The 14,295-nt window shown below is 37.6% G+C and overlaps 1 protein-coding gene across 21 annotated transcripts in view; it reads left to right on the forward strand.

The window, feature by feature from the left end:
* The window catches only part of AFDN (afadin, adherens junction formation factor), a 200,573-nt gene that overhangs the window by 173,286 nt on the left and 12,992 nt on the right, over positions 1-14,295 (forward strand). For 12 of the 21 annotated variants that reach the window (XM_090042944.1, XM_090042935.1, XM_090043006.1 and 9 more), the window contains 7 exons: positions 1,585-1,650; positions 1,815-1,888; positions 2,478-2,596; positions 3,993-4,187; positions 4,462-4,553; positions 4,986-5,174; positions 7,525-8,547. In XM_090042944.1, the coding sequence (XP_089899070.1) occupies positions 1,585-1,650; positions 1,815-1,888; positions 2,478-2,596; positions 3,993-4,187; positions 4,462-4,553; positions 4,986-5,174; positions 7,525-8,547 (1,758 nt within the window). Of the gene's footprint in view, positions 1-1,584; positions 1,651-1,814; positions 1,889-2,477; positions 2,597-3,992; positions 4,188-4,461; positions 4,554-4,985; positions 5,175-7,524; positions 8,560-10,231; positions 10,268-14,295 lie in introns of all 21 variants that reach the window. The other 9 variants (XM_090042917.1, XM_090042999.1, XM_090042953.1 and 6 more) reach the window with 3 other exon arrangements.

Genomic DNA, 14,295 nt, shown 5'->3' on the forward strand with positions numbered 1-14,295 from the left:
CTCTGCACAACTCAGCCCCAGCCCTGCCCAACTCTCTCCTTCCCTTCCTTCCTTCCTTCTTCCCTATGGGGGCCTAAATCCCTCTCCCCCTGCCAGACTTACCTGGTGGCGCTGTGTGTGTGTGTAAGTGCACACGTACACATGGCATCTCCTGCTTGGCTGTCCCCTATAACCCCCAGCCCCTTGCAGGCTGGAACTTTGCCTGCCTGTAGAGGGCTCTTTGCAGGCTGGCAGAGTTCCCTTTTTAACTGAGAAAAATCTGCATTTTTCTCAGGTTAAAGAGAAAATCTGTGGGTTTTTTTCCTTGGGAAACAGCAAACTCGGATCCCTGGTCGTCATTGTTTTATTTATTTTTGTTACATTATCATCAAGCGGTCACATCTTTCTTTGCTGGGTCCTTCACAGGTACATGAGAAAAGGCAGACCCTAGTCCCAAAGAATGTTTTTATTCTTTTTCTTTATGTCCCCTCAAGGTTAAATAAATCACCAGCTATCCTCTGGCCATGTAAAAGCATTCGATTTCTACCAGGAGAATTGCTGTTCTCCCAGCAGTGACAAGCACCTTCAATTTCTCCCCTGGGGAATCATATCCTTTCTGGGAGAAAAATCTATCTTCCAGGTGTCAAATCTGGAAGATCTCCCTTGCAAGAATGAATGCTTGTAGGTCTGGTCTGGAGGGGTAAGGGATCAGTGAGGCATTGTTGCCTGCTTCTTCGCCAGGTTGGGAACTGCCCAGTTTAGGGAACAGGCTAGGGGATTTGCCCTCACTGCTCCCCTCCCCTCCTAAACCAGTCTGGGAGGGGACTGGAGCAGCCAGGTGAAACTCTAGTCTGAGATTGCCAGGTGGAGAATGAGTTCCCCAGCTGCTGCTCCTCTCTGCTTCCAGTAACTATGAGCAGAGGATCAGCTAATCCTTGCTTTCTGCCTGCTCAGACTGGGATCCCAGTCCATATGCATAGTGACTTTTTTTTTAAAGCCAGGTGACTTCCTACTGACATCCTGCCCCCTTCCTGGGCAAGCTAAAGGACAGGTTATATTGATGGGCTTCTATAAAGCTCTGTGGCCCAGGGAGCAGCTCTCTAGTGCCCCTGGCTGGAGACCTTACCTATCTACCTCTCTAGTCGGGGCTGGAACACATGAACTCCTGTCTGGCCTCTGTTTCATTACCATATGAGCAGTGTAACATTCTGATGTGCCACATGATCTTAGGGTTACAGCAAGGATACAACTTGCCTCTAAAATGACAAATGAGGATTTTTTTCATTAAGGAATAAAATAAATATTAAACATAACTCAGTGGGTCTTTTTTGTTCTTGTTGCTTTGTTTGTCATGGAACCAAATATCTTTTGTCTTGACTGTTTTTCAAAAAATCCTATAATTAACACCTTTTACTTTTCTTGGTATCTAAAAGATGTGAGCCTCTTCTATATTGCAGTCAGCTCGTTTTTTTTTAGGTAACTTGGGGATGTGTAAAACCATTGAGAAGCCAATATCAGGCATACCATGATTCAGATTTATGGAAAGTTAGCTTACAAGAGAAGTGATCTGAGTGTAACCACTGAGAAATATCTTTCTTTCTGCAGGGTGCAGGTCAAGATAAACTTGGAATCTATGTCAAATCTGTTGTAAAAGGAGGTGCTGCAGATGTGGTTAGTAAAGTTTATAAATATTAAAACTGTTAAAATATAAAAATGTCTAATGGAGAGGTAGCTCTAGTAGAAATGTTTTTAATTTTCTATTTGGTTGTTAAAATGTATTGATATTTATCTCATATAGGTTTAAAGAATGTTTTCTTTCCTCAACTTGTAATTAGGATGGTCGCCTGGCAGCAGGGGATCAACTGCTCAGTGTGGATGGTAGAAGTTTGGTGGGGCTGTCCCAAGAAAGGTACAGTATACTTTTTATCAGGTGTGTGTAGAGGAAGTCAATACTGGTATATTATAGACCACAGTGAATAAGAGCTCTGGTAGTGTAATGAAAGAAATGAGAGTTGGATTTTAGGATATTTCTCTCTATTGTCTTATTAAATGTATTGTATGCATCTTCAGTGATAAAGGCCTACCACTGAATTCCTTCCATAGTTTTAGATGAGTATTTCCATAGCTGTAATAAAGGGATCTATACGAGGAAAAAATGTTGTTCTTGGAGTTTTGAGTCTTAAGTTGGAATAGAGGTTTTAAGCAAATTTCTAGTTCTAGATTCTAGTTCTAAATTTTTAAGTATTTTGGCATTTGGTATGAACTGCTGAAATTTAAGATTGGTAACTGTCTATATAATTGCTCTTTTATATTCTTAAATCAACTTGGTACTCTTTTCTAATCTCCCAGGAAGAATCAGTGCTTTTAAGTACAAAGCTGAGGGTGTGGAAAGAACATTGTTGAATAGTACCTGTAGTAGCAGTGGCATAGAAAGGATTGTATAGAGAGGTGCTAATTTAAATGGCATTGTGCTTAGTTGTTCTTGACTCTTATCACAGGGCAGCAGAACTCATGACAAGAACAGGTTCTGTAGTGACCCTGGAAGTAGCAAAGCAAGGAGCAATTTATCATGGTCTGGCAACCCTGCTTAACCAACCATCCCCAATGATGCAGAGAGGTAAACGATTAATTGAATAACATTTTCATAATGCTTTTGAAGTACATGTGAATGTAGAAGATGCAGTATTTGCCAGGAGCTTGGTGTTACAGAATTAATGCTAGTGTCTTTTGAATTAGCATGTAGGATTACCGACTATGTAATTTCATCTCTTCTGTCGCAGTTCTGGAAATCACCTGAGCATGTTATAACCATATAGTTTAGTATCACATGGTGGTCATATGCTTGCTTGAATTGATGCCCTAAAGAAATTTTAAGCACGTTCATGAAATGAAGAAATAATCTGTCCCAGTTCAGAAAGTGGGACAATGTAAAAAGAAAAAAGGCATCTTCCAGATGCAGTGTATGTATTATGTATTAAATTTAGCTCATCCAAAGGTGCACAAAGGTTTCTGTGGGTAAGACTGAGAAATTGGGTATTTTTAGGAAGATTAGGTGAGAGAGAGAAAATACATAAATGCCCTTCTCTTGGTAAGTCACAAAAGCCATGGACAGGAAACATACCTATTCTTCCAGAAGATCCAGCTTATTTTTACATACTGCATAGAATATTATATTAGTTACATGTCTAATAGTAAGTAAGTGCATTATTCTTAAAGAAGCTGAAATTCGACTTTTGCAAGTTGTTTAAGCATAGATCCATCTTGGAGGGATTTGCTCTAAATAAATGGAGAGGCCTAGAATTCAGGGAATTTTTTTTTCTTTCCTTTAAAAAAAACAAAAAACTCCACTCTTGAAAAAATACTGCTTGCTGAAGAAGTGGTAATACTTGTCATATCTAGTTTAAAGAAAAAAAGAAAAGAAAAGCAAGTCAGAAGCCATTGTACCATATTTGGTCTTTGTTTTTCCAAACTCAGAAGCCTTTGAAATGGCTGTTCTTAATTTTCTGTATCTAGTCTCTCTTGCTTTTATGATTGCCTTTTTTCTCCCCAATATGATGGGGATTCCTTTAAGAATTGGTGTTTTCATGGCCTAGTGACAACTTTATAGAACTTTTATGTGAATAATACAGTACACGTGGGAGCTTTCCAAAGTTGAGTATAGAATTGCATAGAAAGGAAAGGGTTAAAAGAATAAACCCTTATTACCCCAGCTTACAGCACTGCTTCAGACACCATATGCCTTTCAGATTAATCTAGAGATTTCTTTCAGTAAAAGTTGCACCTGGCTTTGCCAAATTTTTTGGTGTCTGTTGCAAAATCCTTTGGAAGCCTGTGAATCAAAAGAATGTTATGCTGTCAACACAAGAGTGGGATTGTGTAGCTGAAAAACTTACAGCAAAACATATGCTGATATGAAAAGCATAAGGTTCAGTGTTTTGTAAAGGAATAAACTGGGTGGTGATTGTGCAGATGGAATGGGAGGAAAATAATGTACAGATCCTAACCTGTTGCAGTTTCTGACCGGCGTGGCGCAGGTAAACCCCGACCAAAGAGTGAAGGCTTCGAGCTGTATAATAACTCTGCTCAAAATGGGTCACCTGAGAGCCCTCAGCTGCCTTGGACAGAGTACAATGAACCAAAGAAGCTTCCAGGGGACGACAGATTAACGAAGAATCGAGCTGATCACCGCTCCAGTCCGAATGTGGCAAGTAAGCAAAAGTCTAATTGTTTTATTATTCTACTGAACATTTATTTTTCTTGCAGTTTTCTTCCCCTAAAAAGAGGGAGAGGTATGAATGGTTAAAACGATTTACTTAAAATACTGACACTGTCATAACAGTAGTGCGGGTAATTTTAGTAAAAGTGAAACTAAATTACAGCATTATTATTGCTGAATTTTCATTGGCTGATATCTTATTAAATATGATGTAAATGCTTGCTACTAATTTTCATTTAACAATGCCTCCTTTAATTCTTCAATAGATCAGCCTCCCAGTCCTGGAGGAAAGAATGCTTATGCTTCTGGAACAACCACCAAGATAACTTCAGTCTCTACTGGAAATCTTTGTACAGAGGTCAGAAGTGGCAAACAAAAGATTGGCTGTTAACATCCTTTAAATATCAATAGAAGTACTGTGCTTGAGTTAAGCAGAAGTTTCAGTGAAGAATGTTAACCGAATGTCACTGAACAGTGATTTGTATTTATTCTTTTTCACTGTGACTTAACGAGATTATATTATTGGCACACTGCTGAAGATTATCACCAAGTTTTTGTCATAGCATTAGTATTCAGACTTGTTTGTTAGAAATAAATGTATGCAATAAGCGGTGTGTACTTGAGTCAAAACTTACAGCATATTTCATTTTAGACTAATTTTAGGCTTCTATTCATTTAGCTTAAGATGAAATTGAAAACCATGTTTAGAAAATTTGCTTTTTAAAAATTGCAAATTAAAATCATTGTGTACAGAATTGATAAAGTGTAGTTTGTCCTCTACCTTTTACAGGAACAGACACCGCCAGCAAGACCTGAAGCTTATCCTATTCCCACACAAACCTACACCAGAGAATATTTCACATTCCCAGCTTCCAAGTCTCAAGATCGAATGGGTCCTGCTCAGAATCAGTGGCCAAATTATGAAGAAAAAACACAAGTCCAGGCAGAGAGTAGTCACTCAATCAGTGCTGCAATGCAGGTTAGAAATTTGTATTACAAGATCTAAAAAGCCTTGCTCTTTCTCTAGCAGATCACTCAAGGCACTTGTTTAGAGTGCTAAGGTTTCTCTTTTAAAACATCTCAAGGCTTCCAGAGGGCGGGGGAGTGTTTTGGGGTTTTTTTGCAGAAAGCAAAGAGAAGTCCCAGCCCCTATGCAAGTTTGTAGAAACTTGCTGAATTCTTTTTTTTAAAGAGAGTAAAGAAATCTCTCAATTTCAAGACCAACCCATTGTCCTCAATAAAATGTTTACTTCAGAAATACAAATTATATTTCAAGTTCTCTCATTTGAATTGAGATGAACATTATTACTATAGAGTCCAAGTGCCCCTCAATCTTAAATGCGTTTATCTCTACCCCTGTAAAGTTTGTGAAGTACTGCTATCCCCATGTTTATTGTCTGAAGTCGTACAGGAAATCTGTTAGGGGAGCAGGGAATTGAACCTATTTCTCTCAAGTCCCAGGCTAGTCCCTTAATCACTTTCACATTTCAAGTAAGCACAGAAAAGGTTTAAAAGTGGTGGCTAAAAATCGCCATTGAGCCTCAGCACGTGAAGAAGGAATCCTAAAAAGAAGGTAGGAACTGATTTTGCAGGCCACATTTATGACAGTAATCCTTATGTATGCATACCAGTAATGCTAGTGCATCGCATGGTAATAATTTGTTACCTGCAATCATTACTCAATGTCTTGGTATGACTCAGCTAACTTGCAGATGGTAATTATATTGCAGCTTGCCTAGCTGTTTGCAACTTTAGAAAGCTAAACCTGTGTTCTTAACTTCCATGGTGTAAATTAGTGGTAAAAAGCTAAGGAAAAATTATTATTAGACATTAATACTCCAGATCCTGACAAAGAGCAAGTGGCTACTAGACGCCCACACTTTGAGTGGCGGCCAAATTCTGCCAGTTTTGATAAAGCAAAATTACCTAGAAATATGTGTTAGGTGTTTTGTATGTATATGTTAAGTTTTGTTTTTGTTAGTATATGATATGTTTTCATATCAGGATTTTTAATTTCAAAGCTGATGTAAATCAGACTTCAAAAATCTCAGAATGATTTTGCTTTTCTACAGCAATAGCTTGTGGATTTCATCTTTGTTTGAAAAGACTCTTTTTTTTTTTTTTTTCTGGCAGTTTTAGAATACTTATTGTAAAAGCATATTTTGCTGAATGAGCTCTTCCAGATAACTAGTCAAGGAAAATTATCACTAGGTTTGAAGGCACTATTTCTGCTGAGTTAGTGGGAGCTATGCTTGTGCAAGTTCCAATAAATTGCTGGCTGCCTTGAAATGCTTGTTTTTATTATGTAAATGCACAAATCGTTAGCAAACTGTTTGGCTAGGTGCACTTTCACAATTAATCTGACACAAATAGCTGTGTGTTCAGAGCTACTGGACTAATAGAGCATAAAAATGCACTCTTTTATCCCAAGTAAGGCATTCTTTTGAGGTCATAGTTAAGGTCATTGGTGCTCCAATTTTGCTGCTTGTTAGCTGGTACATTCTGTGCTTAATCCCAAAGATTTCATAAAATTTTGAGGTATGAGTATTAGTTTTGAGAAAAATATTTTAGAATTAAGAGGCACAGTCATTGTCATCATGGTTTTGAATATTTTCACATCTAGGGGGGTTTGTAATGGAACGGGACTTTCCTAGCTGGTATACAGTAACCATACTTAACAGTTTCTTGTGCTTGATTATCTTCAAAATGGTGTAAGGGTACAGACAAAGAAATCCTGAACATCCCTAGGAGACAGGTGAAATTAAGACATGTGATCACCCATGTCTCCTCTGACAGTAACAGAGAATGTCTCTAGTTGGAAATAGTGGGGAGGAGCACGCAGATGTCCCCTCTCCCCCTCAGCATTCCTTGTATTTGTGTTCAGAAAAGAGAAATGTTTTGACAAGGCAGTTGGAAGCTGAGCTGGAGAGTTAGTGTGCTTGAGTTACTACTGTTCCAAACTGCCTGACCCAATGTGGTTGCATTGGGGAGGAGTTGTTAGGGATAGCCCTGAGAATTTGTGCGATGGGGAAGTTTATTGGCATAAGCTCTGCTTTGTTTTCACCGATTCTCCTGTTGCAGTTTCACAATTGTCTCAGACCTTGCAAAGCCATCCAAGGCTTGTCTGATTTTTAAAAGCTTGAGTTGTTTTGTAATGTTAAGTAACTGAGAGTCTTGGGGGAAACATGCTGGTTATGAAAGTACTAAACTTTTACCAAAAACTTTTGACTAGTAATAGAAAGACTTCTTGGTAGAACTGCAGTTAGCCAACAATTTTTATTATTGCATATAAATTTTAATGCAGATTGAATGTATTCTATTTTTTCCAGCGTGTGGCTCGTTCTCAGGAAGAACTGCGAGATAAAGTTTTCCAGCCAGAGAGGAATCGTTTGGAAGTGGTTATACGGAAGGATGTGGAGTACATTGATCGCAAGTCAGACAGTGATCCGTGGATGAATTCATCTGTGGATTCCAGCACATCTAGCCAAGAGCATCTGAACCATTCATCCAAACCTATTTCCCCTGGTTCGTGTTTAACTAAAAGTGGACCTGGCCGGTGGAAAACTCCAGCTACCAGCCAGCCGACCCCTGTGGCAGTTTCCCAGCCCATTAGAACAGACCTACCCCCACCACCACCACCTCCACCAGTGCATTATGCAGCTGAATTTGATGAACTGCAAATGGATTTGCCTCTTCCACCTCCTCCCCCTCCAAACCAGCTAGGAACACCAGCATCTTCCCAGGTAGCTGCTGCAGAACGTAAAAAGAGAGAGGAACATCAGCGATGGTATGAAAAAGAAAAGGCACGTTTGGAGGAAGAACGAGAGAGGAAACGGCGTGAGCAGGAGAGGAAACTGGGCCAGATGCGGGCTCAGCCACTAATTCCTTCTCAGCCTATGGTTCCTCCTGTTTCTGTTCAGCAGGTAAAACCAGAAAAGCCTTCAACATTGCAGAGGTCCCAAGAAACTGTCATTCGAGAGTTACAGCCCCAACAGCAACCCCGAACCATTGAGCGAAGAGATCTGCAGTACATTACCATCAGCAAAGAAGAACTATCTTCCAGTGATAGCTTGTCTCCTGATCCCTGGAAACGGGATGCAAAGGAGAAGCTGGAGAAGCAGCAACAGATGCACATTGTGGACATGCTGAGCAAAGAGATTCAGGATCTTCAGAACAAGCCTGATCGCACAGCAGAGGAGAATGACCGCCTACGCAAACTCATGCTTGAGTGGCAGTTCCAAAAACGACTTCAGGAGTCAAAGCAAAAGGATGAAGACGATGAAGAAGAAGAAGATGATGATGTGGATACCATGCTAATTATGCAGCGGCTTGAGGCTGAAAGAAGAGCAAGGGTAAAAGTGGGGGTAATTCTTTCTAGACACAAGTGTTTTATTGTAAATTTGTATTGCAATATTCCTACCCAAAGTTAGAACGTACCACAAGATAGAGGAGAACTGGACTTCTGATGTCCCTGTCTTTCATTACTTAAAAATTGTCTAAGGAAAAGTGCTCCAAGGTACTTTTATTTTATCATTGAGATGGTGGATTATAAAAGTGTCCTAAGTTACTAACTGCAGAGCTTCAGCTGGAAATGGACACTTTTTTTGGGGTAGGAGAGGATATTCTTTTTGGGGAAATGGCATTCTCCAGTAGATAGGCTGTTAAGTTTGGTTGGAAAGAATTAGCTGTAATCCTTTAAAGTAACACCCTCCATTTGTTTCCTGGTTGTTTTGGTTTTAAATTTAGTAAGATACGTTCTGAAGATCTTGAGGGAGGGGAACTGAAAAAAAGACAGTGTTTCTTTATGTATTTTGTGTAACTCTTTGTGCCTTCTTTACTTAAGGCCAGGGTATTTGCAGCTGTTAGATGAAATATTATAATTAGATTGCATCTAGTTTTAAAGTCTTTGCTGTGTTGGCTGCAGATAAGCTTGTCTGCTAAACTTCTTGTTTTCTATCCTCACTGAGAAGTCATTTCCATAAAGAAGCTATATTTTTCTTTTTATGATTAATAATGCAATAAATTAACAGATGTACAGGTTAACAGTTATTCACTTAAAAAAAAGCCATCTCCTTAGGACCTTGAACATATCTTTTCAGGAGTTGACCTAAAACTCCAGGATAAACAAATAAGTAGTCTCACTAACTAAAAATATTTATGCATGTTTGCTTGACCTTCAAGAATGGCTGTCAATTTTAGAAGAGTATTTGACTTAAGGATTTGGCAGCTTGGTTTGCTAACCCTGGGTGGGTTTGAAGGGTTTTTTTGCACTTGCCATGGTTTGTGGTGTTACATTTTTCTTGTGGAGAACTTAATTTTTGTTTGAGACATGTTGCACTTGCGAAGTGATGAAAGAAGACACTAAATGTATCTTTGGCAAAGCACTTCCACTAATTCTCAGCATTGCTAATGCTGTGATTGTCTCATAAAAAATCCATGGGCATAAAAATCCACGTAACTGCCATTTGCTCAAAAATGCTTTAACATGTTATTGTAACTTTGACTTACAAAGCCATGTGTCATTAAAAGGCTTTGTAGATGAACTTAACATAGGATTCTTTTCCATAAGCATTTAATGTAAATATTAGTCATGGGTGAAGTTCTTTCAGTGTTTTAGAATATTGGTGGTTTTATACTTTTCCACTGCAAAATATAATAGGTAAAAAGTCCTACAGAGAGTGAAATAAACTTTACTTAATTTCTTTTTTTTTTTTTTTTAAAAGAGCTGCACTTCTTTTGCATTATCTGCCTGTATTGCTAGAGATGGCATAAGTAGAATTGCAGAAAGATAAATCATTAGCAGAGCATCCAAAATGGTTAATATAAATCCCTTAAATGCATTTGTGTATTTGGATTTTCACTGTTCCTTGGGTTCAGCAGTATAGTATGAAAGTCTTCAATTTCTCTTGCTTTTAAATCTTTCTAAATCAGCTAAACTAACAAATCAAAGGAAAATGCTTTTGGCATATCAGAAATCTAAACTTACCTTTATTTTCACTGTGCATCTTTCTTTTTTCCTTCTCTTATTACCTGCAGCAGACTGCTGTGCCAGCAATCTCTGTTCTAGATTTGGTATGTTTGTTTCTTTCTCTTCAGTATATCTTCTCTGCCTTGTTCGGTTTTTTTAATAATGATCCAATATGCATTGGGTGTTGTCTTTGCCATATTTGGGGTGATCTAAATTGAGGTGTGATACAGTAAATTAATTGTAAGCATGTATTTGAATGTTTCCAGGTCTGTGCAATTTACTGCTTTTCCCTGCTTCTGTCCTTTTAGTGGTTGTGTTTCGATTGTGCTTTGAGTTGTTTGCAGCTGTGATCTAATATAAAACTGCTTATTTCTGTAAAACTGTAGACTCATAAAAACTTACTGAGAAGTTCAAGGAAAGAAACTACAGGGTGAGGTTTTTCTCAGTTTAGTTTATGGTTCTTTTTAAACCATAGAAAAGCCTCCCCCCTTTGCACAGATATAATGAAATTGTTCTAACAGTTGTACACAAGATATTTAAATCTAGCAAGTCCCATAAATGTATTTGGCCTATTTATCCTAGAAGTCATATTTCTGTCTTCCTGTGTGCAATGACTTTGTGTACTGATTGAGCTTCCATGTTAATCTCTAAACAATATTTTACTAATTTCTTGAGGGATGGGGATTCTTCAAATAGAAATAAGATGCTAACTCCAGAGAACCAGCTTCTGAACTAGTATCTCAGCCTTTTCTTGGTATCTATGTGAATTCAGTTTTTTACTTCCCTCTTCTAAATTCACTTAAAGAATACTGTCCACCAGTCAGACCCATTCTCTTGCATGTTTAAAAATTAAAGATAAACAATCCCTTGTAAATAATTGCATAAACTGGGGCAGTACTGGCTAGACTAGTGACTAAAGCTGCATTTATTGCCAGCACTGGAAATAGATGGAGAATAAAAATAGTTTTGTGTTTTTCTTTAGAGAAGAAACTCTCACCGTCAAAAAGTATTACTGTATAGTTGGGCCTGATAGTAATCTGAACACAGTTCACATGTCTGAGCCAAAGTTTGGGGCTGCAAGTCTTGTAAATATAATCATCTGCACCACTCAAAACAAAGATATAATTAAAAAAAAATTGGCATTGGAATACTTGGACTACAAATGCTGTTTTATTGGAACAGTTTATAAATGCATGCTTCAGACAACTTGTTTCATATTTCTAAAATGTTCATTACATCTGGCTCCAGATTATAACTGTTACAGTTTGAGAGTTCTCTGGCAGCAGCAAAAACAGAAGAGGTTTCTCACTTTTCTAATTAGCAGCTCATTCAGAAATGTTGTGGATTTTCCAGCTTTCAGTGTTGCCAACTTCTTAGTTTTTGGTTTTTTTTTTTTTCCTTTACCGTGAAGCTTATGATATTTGATGTGTTTCTTAAATCCCCAGTTCTTGGAGTCACATGATTTGTGATTAATGTCAGATTTAATTTTTAAAAAGCAAGTCTCTATTCCTTGTTATTCTGAAAAAGAGCTTGAAAATATTAATTCTAATGGCTAAAAGCCAAAAGGCAGTTTAAACAAGTCCAAGATTTATTTTTATATATTTACTTCTAGTTTTCATCGCTTTTAAACTACCATGAGTTCTTGAGTCTTGGCATATTTTAAGTGCTTGGGAATAACAATACTGAAATTTAGCCATCTAAGTTACATTTTCTTGTCTTTCTACCCCATCCATGTATACATGCATAGCTGTCTGACTTCTACAGGAGAGTTAATCTGTAGGGGACCTGTTGTGTTTTTTAAGATGACCTGAACATATTTAATGAAAATTAATTGTCACCTTTTATTATACTTTTTCTTTTAAGCTCCATAGGCCATTATTGATTTTAACCCAGTTAAAATAAGCAACTTATCTCCTGCCATAAGTGGCTGTATAAAGATAAATATCAAATCTTATAACTTAGAAAAAATGTTCCTGTCCCTGATTGAGCATTGTTAGTATCTAGAATTTTAAAGCCATGTGCACACCAGCTATTTCATGAATAAAGCCCATCTCCTAATATATCAGATTTTATTTTTTCCCCCTTGCGTTGTCATGTGAGGGAGTTCTAGGCTGTCTAATTCAAAATTAGATAGATGATCTGTTAAGGCTGCATATTTTGTTCATAAGCATGTCACACTCGATACCTTGCGCTTGCTGGCTAAATTCATGCTTATCGCATCACAGCAGTGATGTATCACAGGCATCTGAAGAACTGCTTTTTCTGTATTTTACTAGGTAAACATGATACTTTGGCAAAAGCACTGAAAGGAGAGCAAACTTGTGTTTTCATATTTGTTACATGTAATGAATGTGTCCTCCTTGTCTCTTGAGCAGTACTGCAGGTCTCAATAGTATGTTGTTGGGTGTCCCTTGTAGTGAGACAGAATGGAGGCAAGACAAATTTCTAAAATAAAAATGTAATAATTTGGTTTAGAAAAGCCTTATGTTTAAGATGTTCGAACTAATCTATGGTGGTGCGATTGCAAGAGTCCTTTGGATATAACTGGGACTAGTGGTTATATATTTTCCTTATACTGTCTTGAAAATTCAGCAGTTGAGTTGATTTCACTCCCCGCTTGAGGGTTAGTATAGCATTGCCATTGTATATGATCACAAAAACTAATTGCTTCAAGCAGTATGGCATGCTTTGACAACCCAACAGCCCTTTCTTCATCTGTGTGACGGCTGCTAAATAGAAGCTAGTTGTCTGGGGCATAAGGGACAGTGTCCTCCTATAGTGGTCCCTCAGTCGTCTCCCACTTAAGCCTTATATATCATTCTTGGCCTGTTTTCTAGGATATAGGCCTAAAACTGCCTCTGATCTGGCTGGGCCATTCCAACCTGGTGCAGTGTTCTCTCCCAAATTATTATAGTTAGCATGTTGACATCAGTTCCCAAATTGGCAGGTTGTGTATTTTTTATTCTCATTTTCTGGTTAGGTGTGTTCATTTACAATCTCAAGAAGTTATACTTCAGGCTGTCCTCTTTTCACCTCCTTTTACTTTTATAGTTCACTTTGTATCGTTTCGCTCGAACGCCTTTTCCTAAGGTGCTTTAAACAGTGAAGGATTTCTCGATACTTTCGCAATATCTTGTACTTACTTTCCACTCAAAATATATCTGTATTATTTCAGTCTCTTTCTATGGATTTTTCACTTCTCTCCTTCTATATCATCTTTTAAAAAATAAGAATATGTAAAGTGGAGACTTGTATTTAAAAAAAAATTAAGGGTAGGGGAAAAGAGCTTATTTTAAAGAGTTTTTAATTAATAACGGTAGTTTTCTTCCCTTCTGTCTTGATATAATTGAATACATTAAGCCTTCTATTTTATGTTTGTGTAGTCTTGAGCCAAGAACTACAAAAGAGATTTCCTTTAGAATGAGAAATTAATTTCTTATAACTGGCGTGCGTATGTAGCATCCTTTGACATATATGTATATATTTCTCAAACGCCTGCCTATATAAAGAGTAATTTTTATTTCATTTAAACATTGACTTGCTTTATATTGAAAATTCAATTAAAAGTTCTTTAAGGACTCGTACACTTAATGTATTTTGACCATAAAATTGGAGGCATTCTCAGCTTTAAAATGCAAACTTGTAATCAGTTGACATGTAAGGGTAAACGAGACGGTAGGCTTCTATAAAGGGTGCTATGTAATATCTAGTAAACCAGAAACATGTAAGTAATTTCAGTTTGGGAAGCATGTTAGTGACAAAAACAGTTAAGAAAAAAATCATGTAAATGCAAAACTGACTGTTTACAACAAGGTCATTTTTAATGGAATATTGTTGGGGGGGTCTTTCAAATGTTAAGTAAAATTTTTGGTAAGAAATGTATGGCTGTACAGTTTGGTAAGAAATGTACAAGGCAATTACAGTTTTCTGGAACAATGCAAAGGTCAAGATTAAGAAAAAATATTGTAAAATTAGGATGCTTTCAGGCAGTATGGAGATGTACCCAGTAGAATAAGGGGGTGGTCTTCATATGCGTGTATCTCTTCTACTCCATGTTAATGAGAGTTATATATTCTAATGGAAAATGGGGAGGAAAAAATCAAAACCCTTGCATGGAGATTCCCCTCAGAAA

The sequence above is a fragment of the Crocodylus siamensis genome, chromosome 1 (genome assembly GCF_052110815.1).
Source record: "Crocodylus siamensis isolate JL-2025a chromosome 1, ASM5211081v1, whole genome shotgun sequence".
Classification (NCBI taxonomy): Eukaryota; Metazoa; Chordata; order Crocodylia; family Crocodylidae; genus Crocodylus; species Crocodylus siamensis.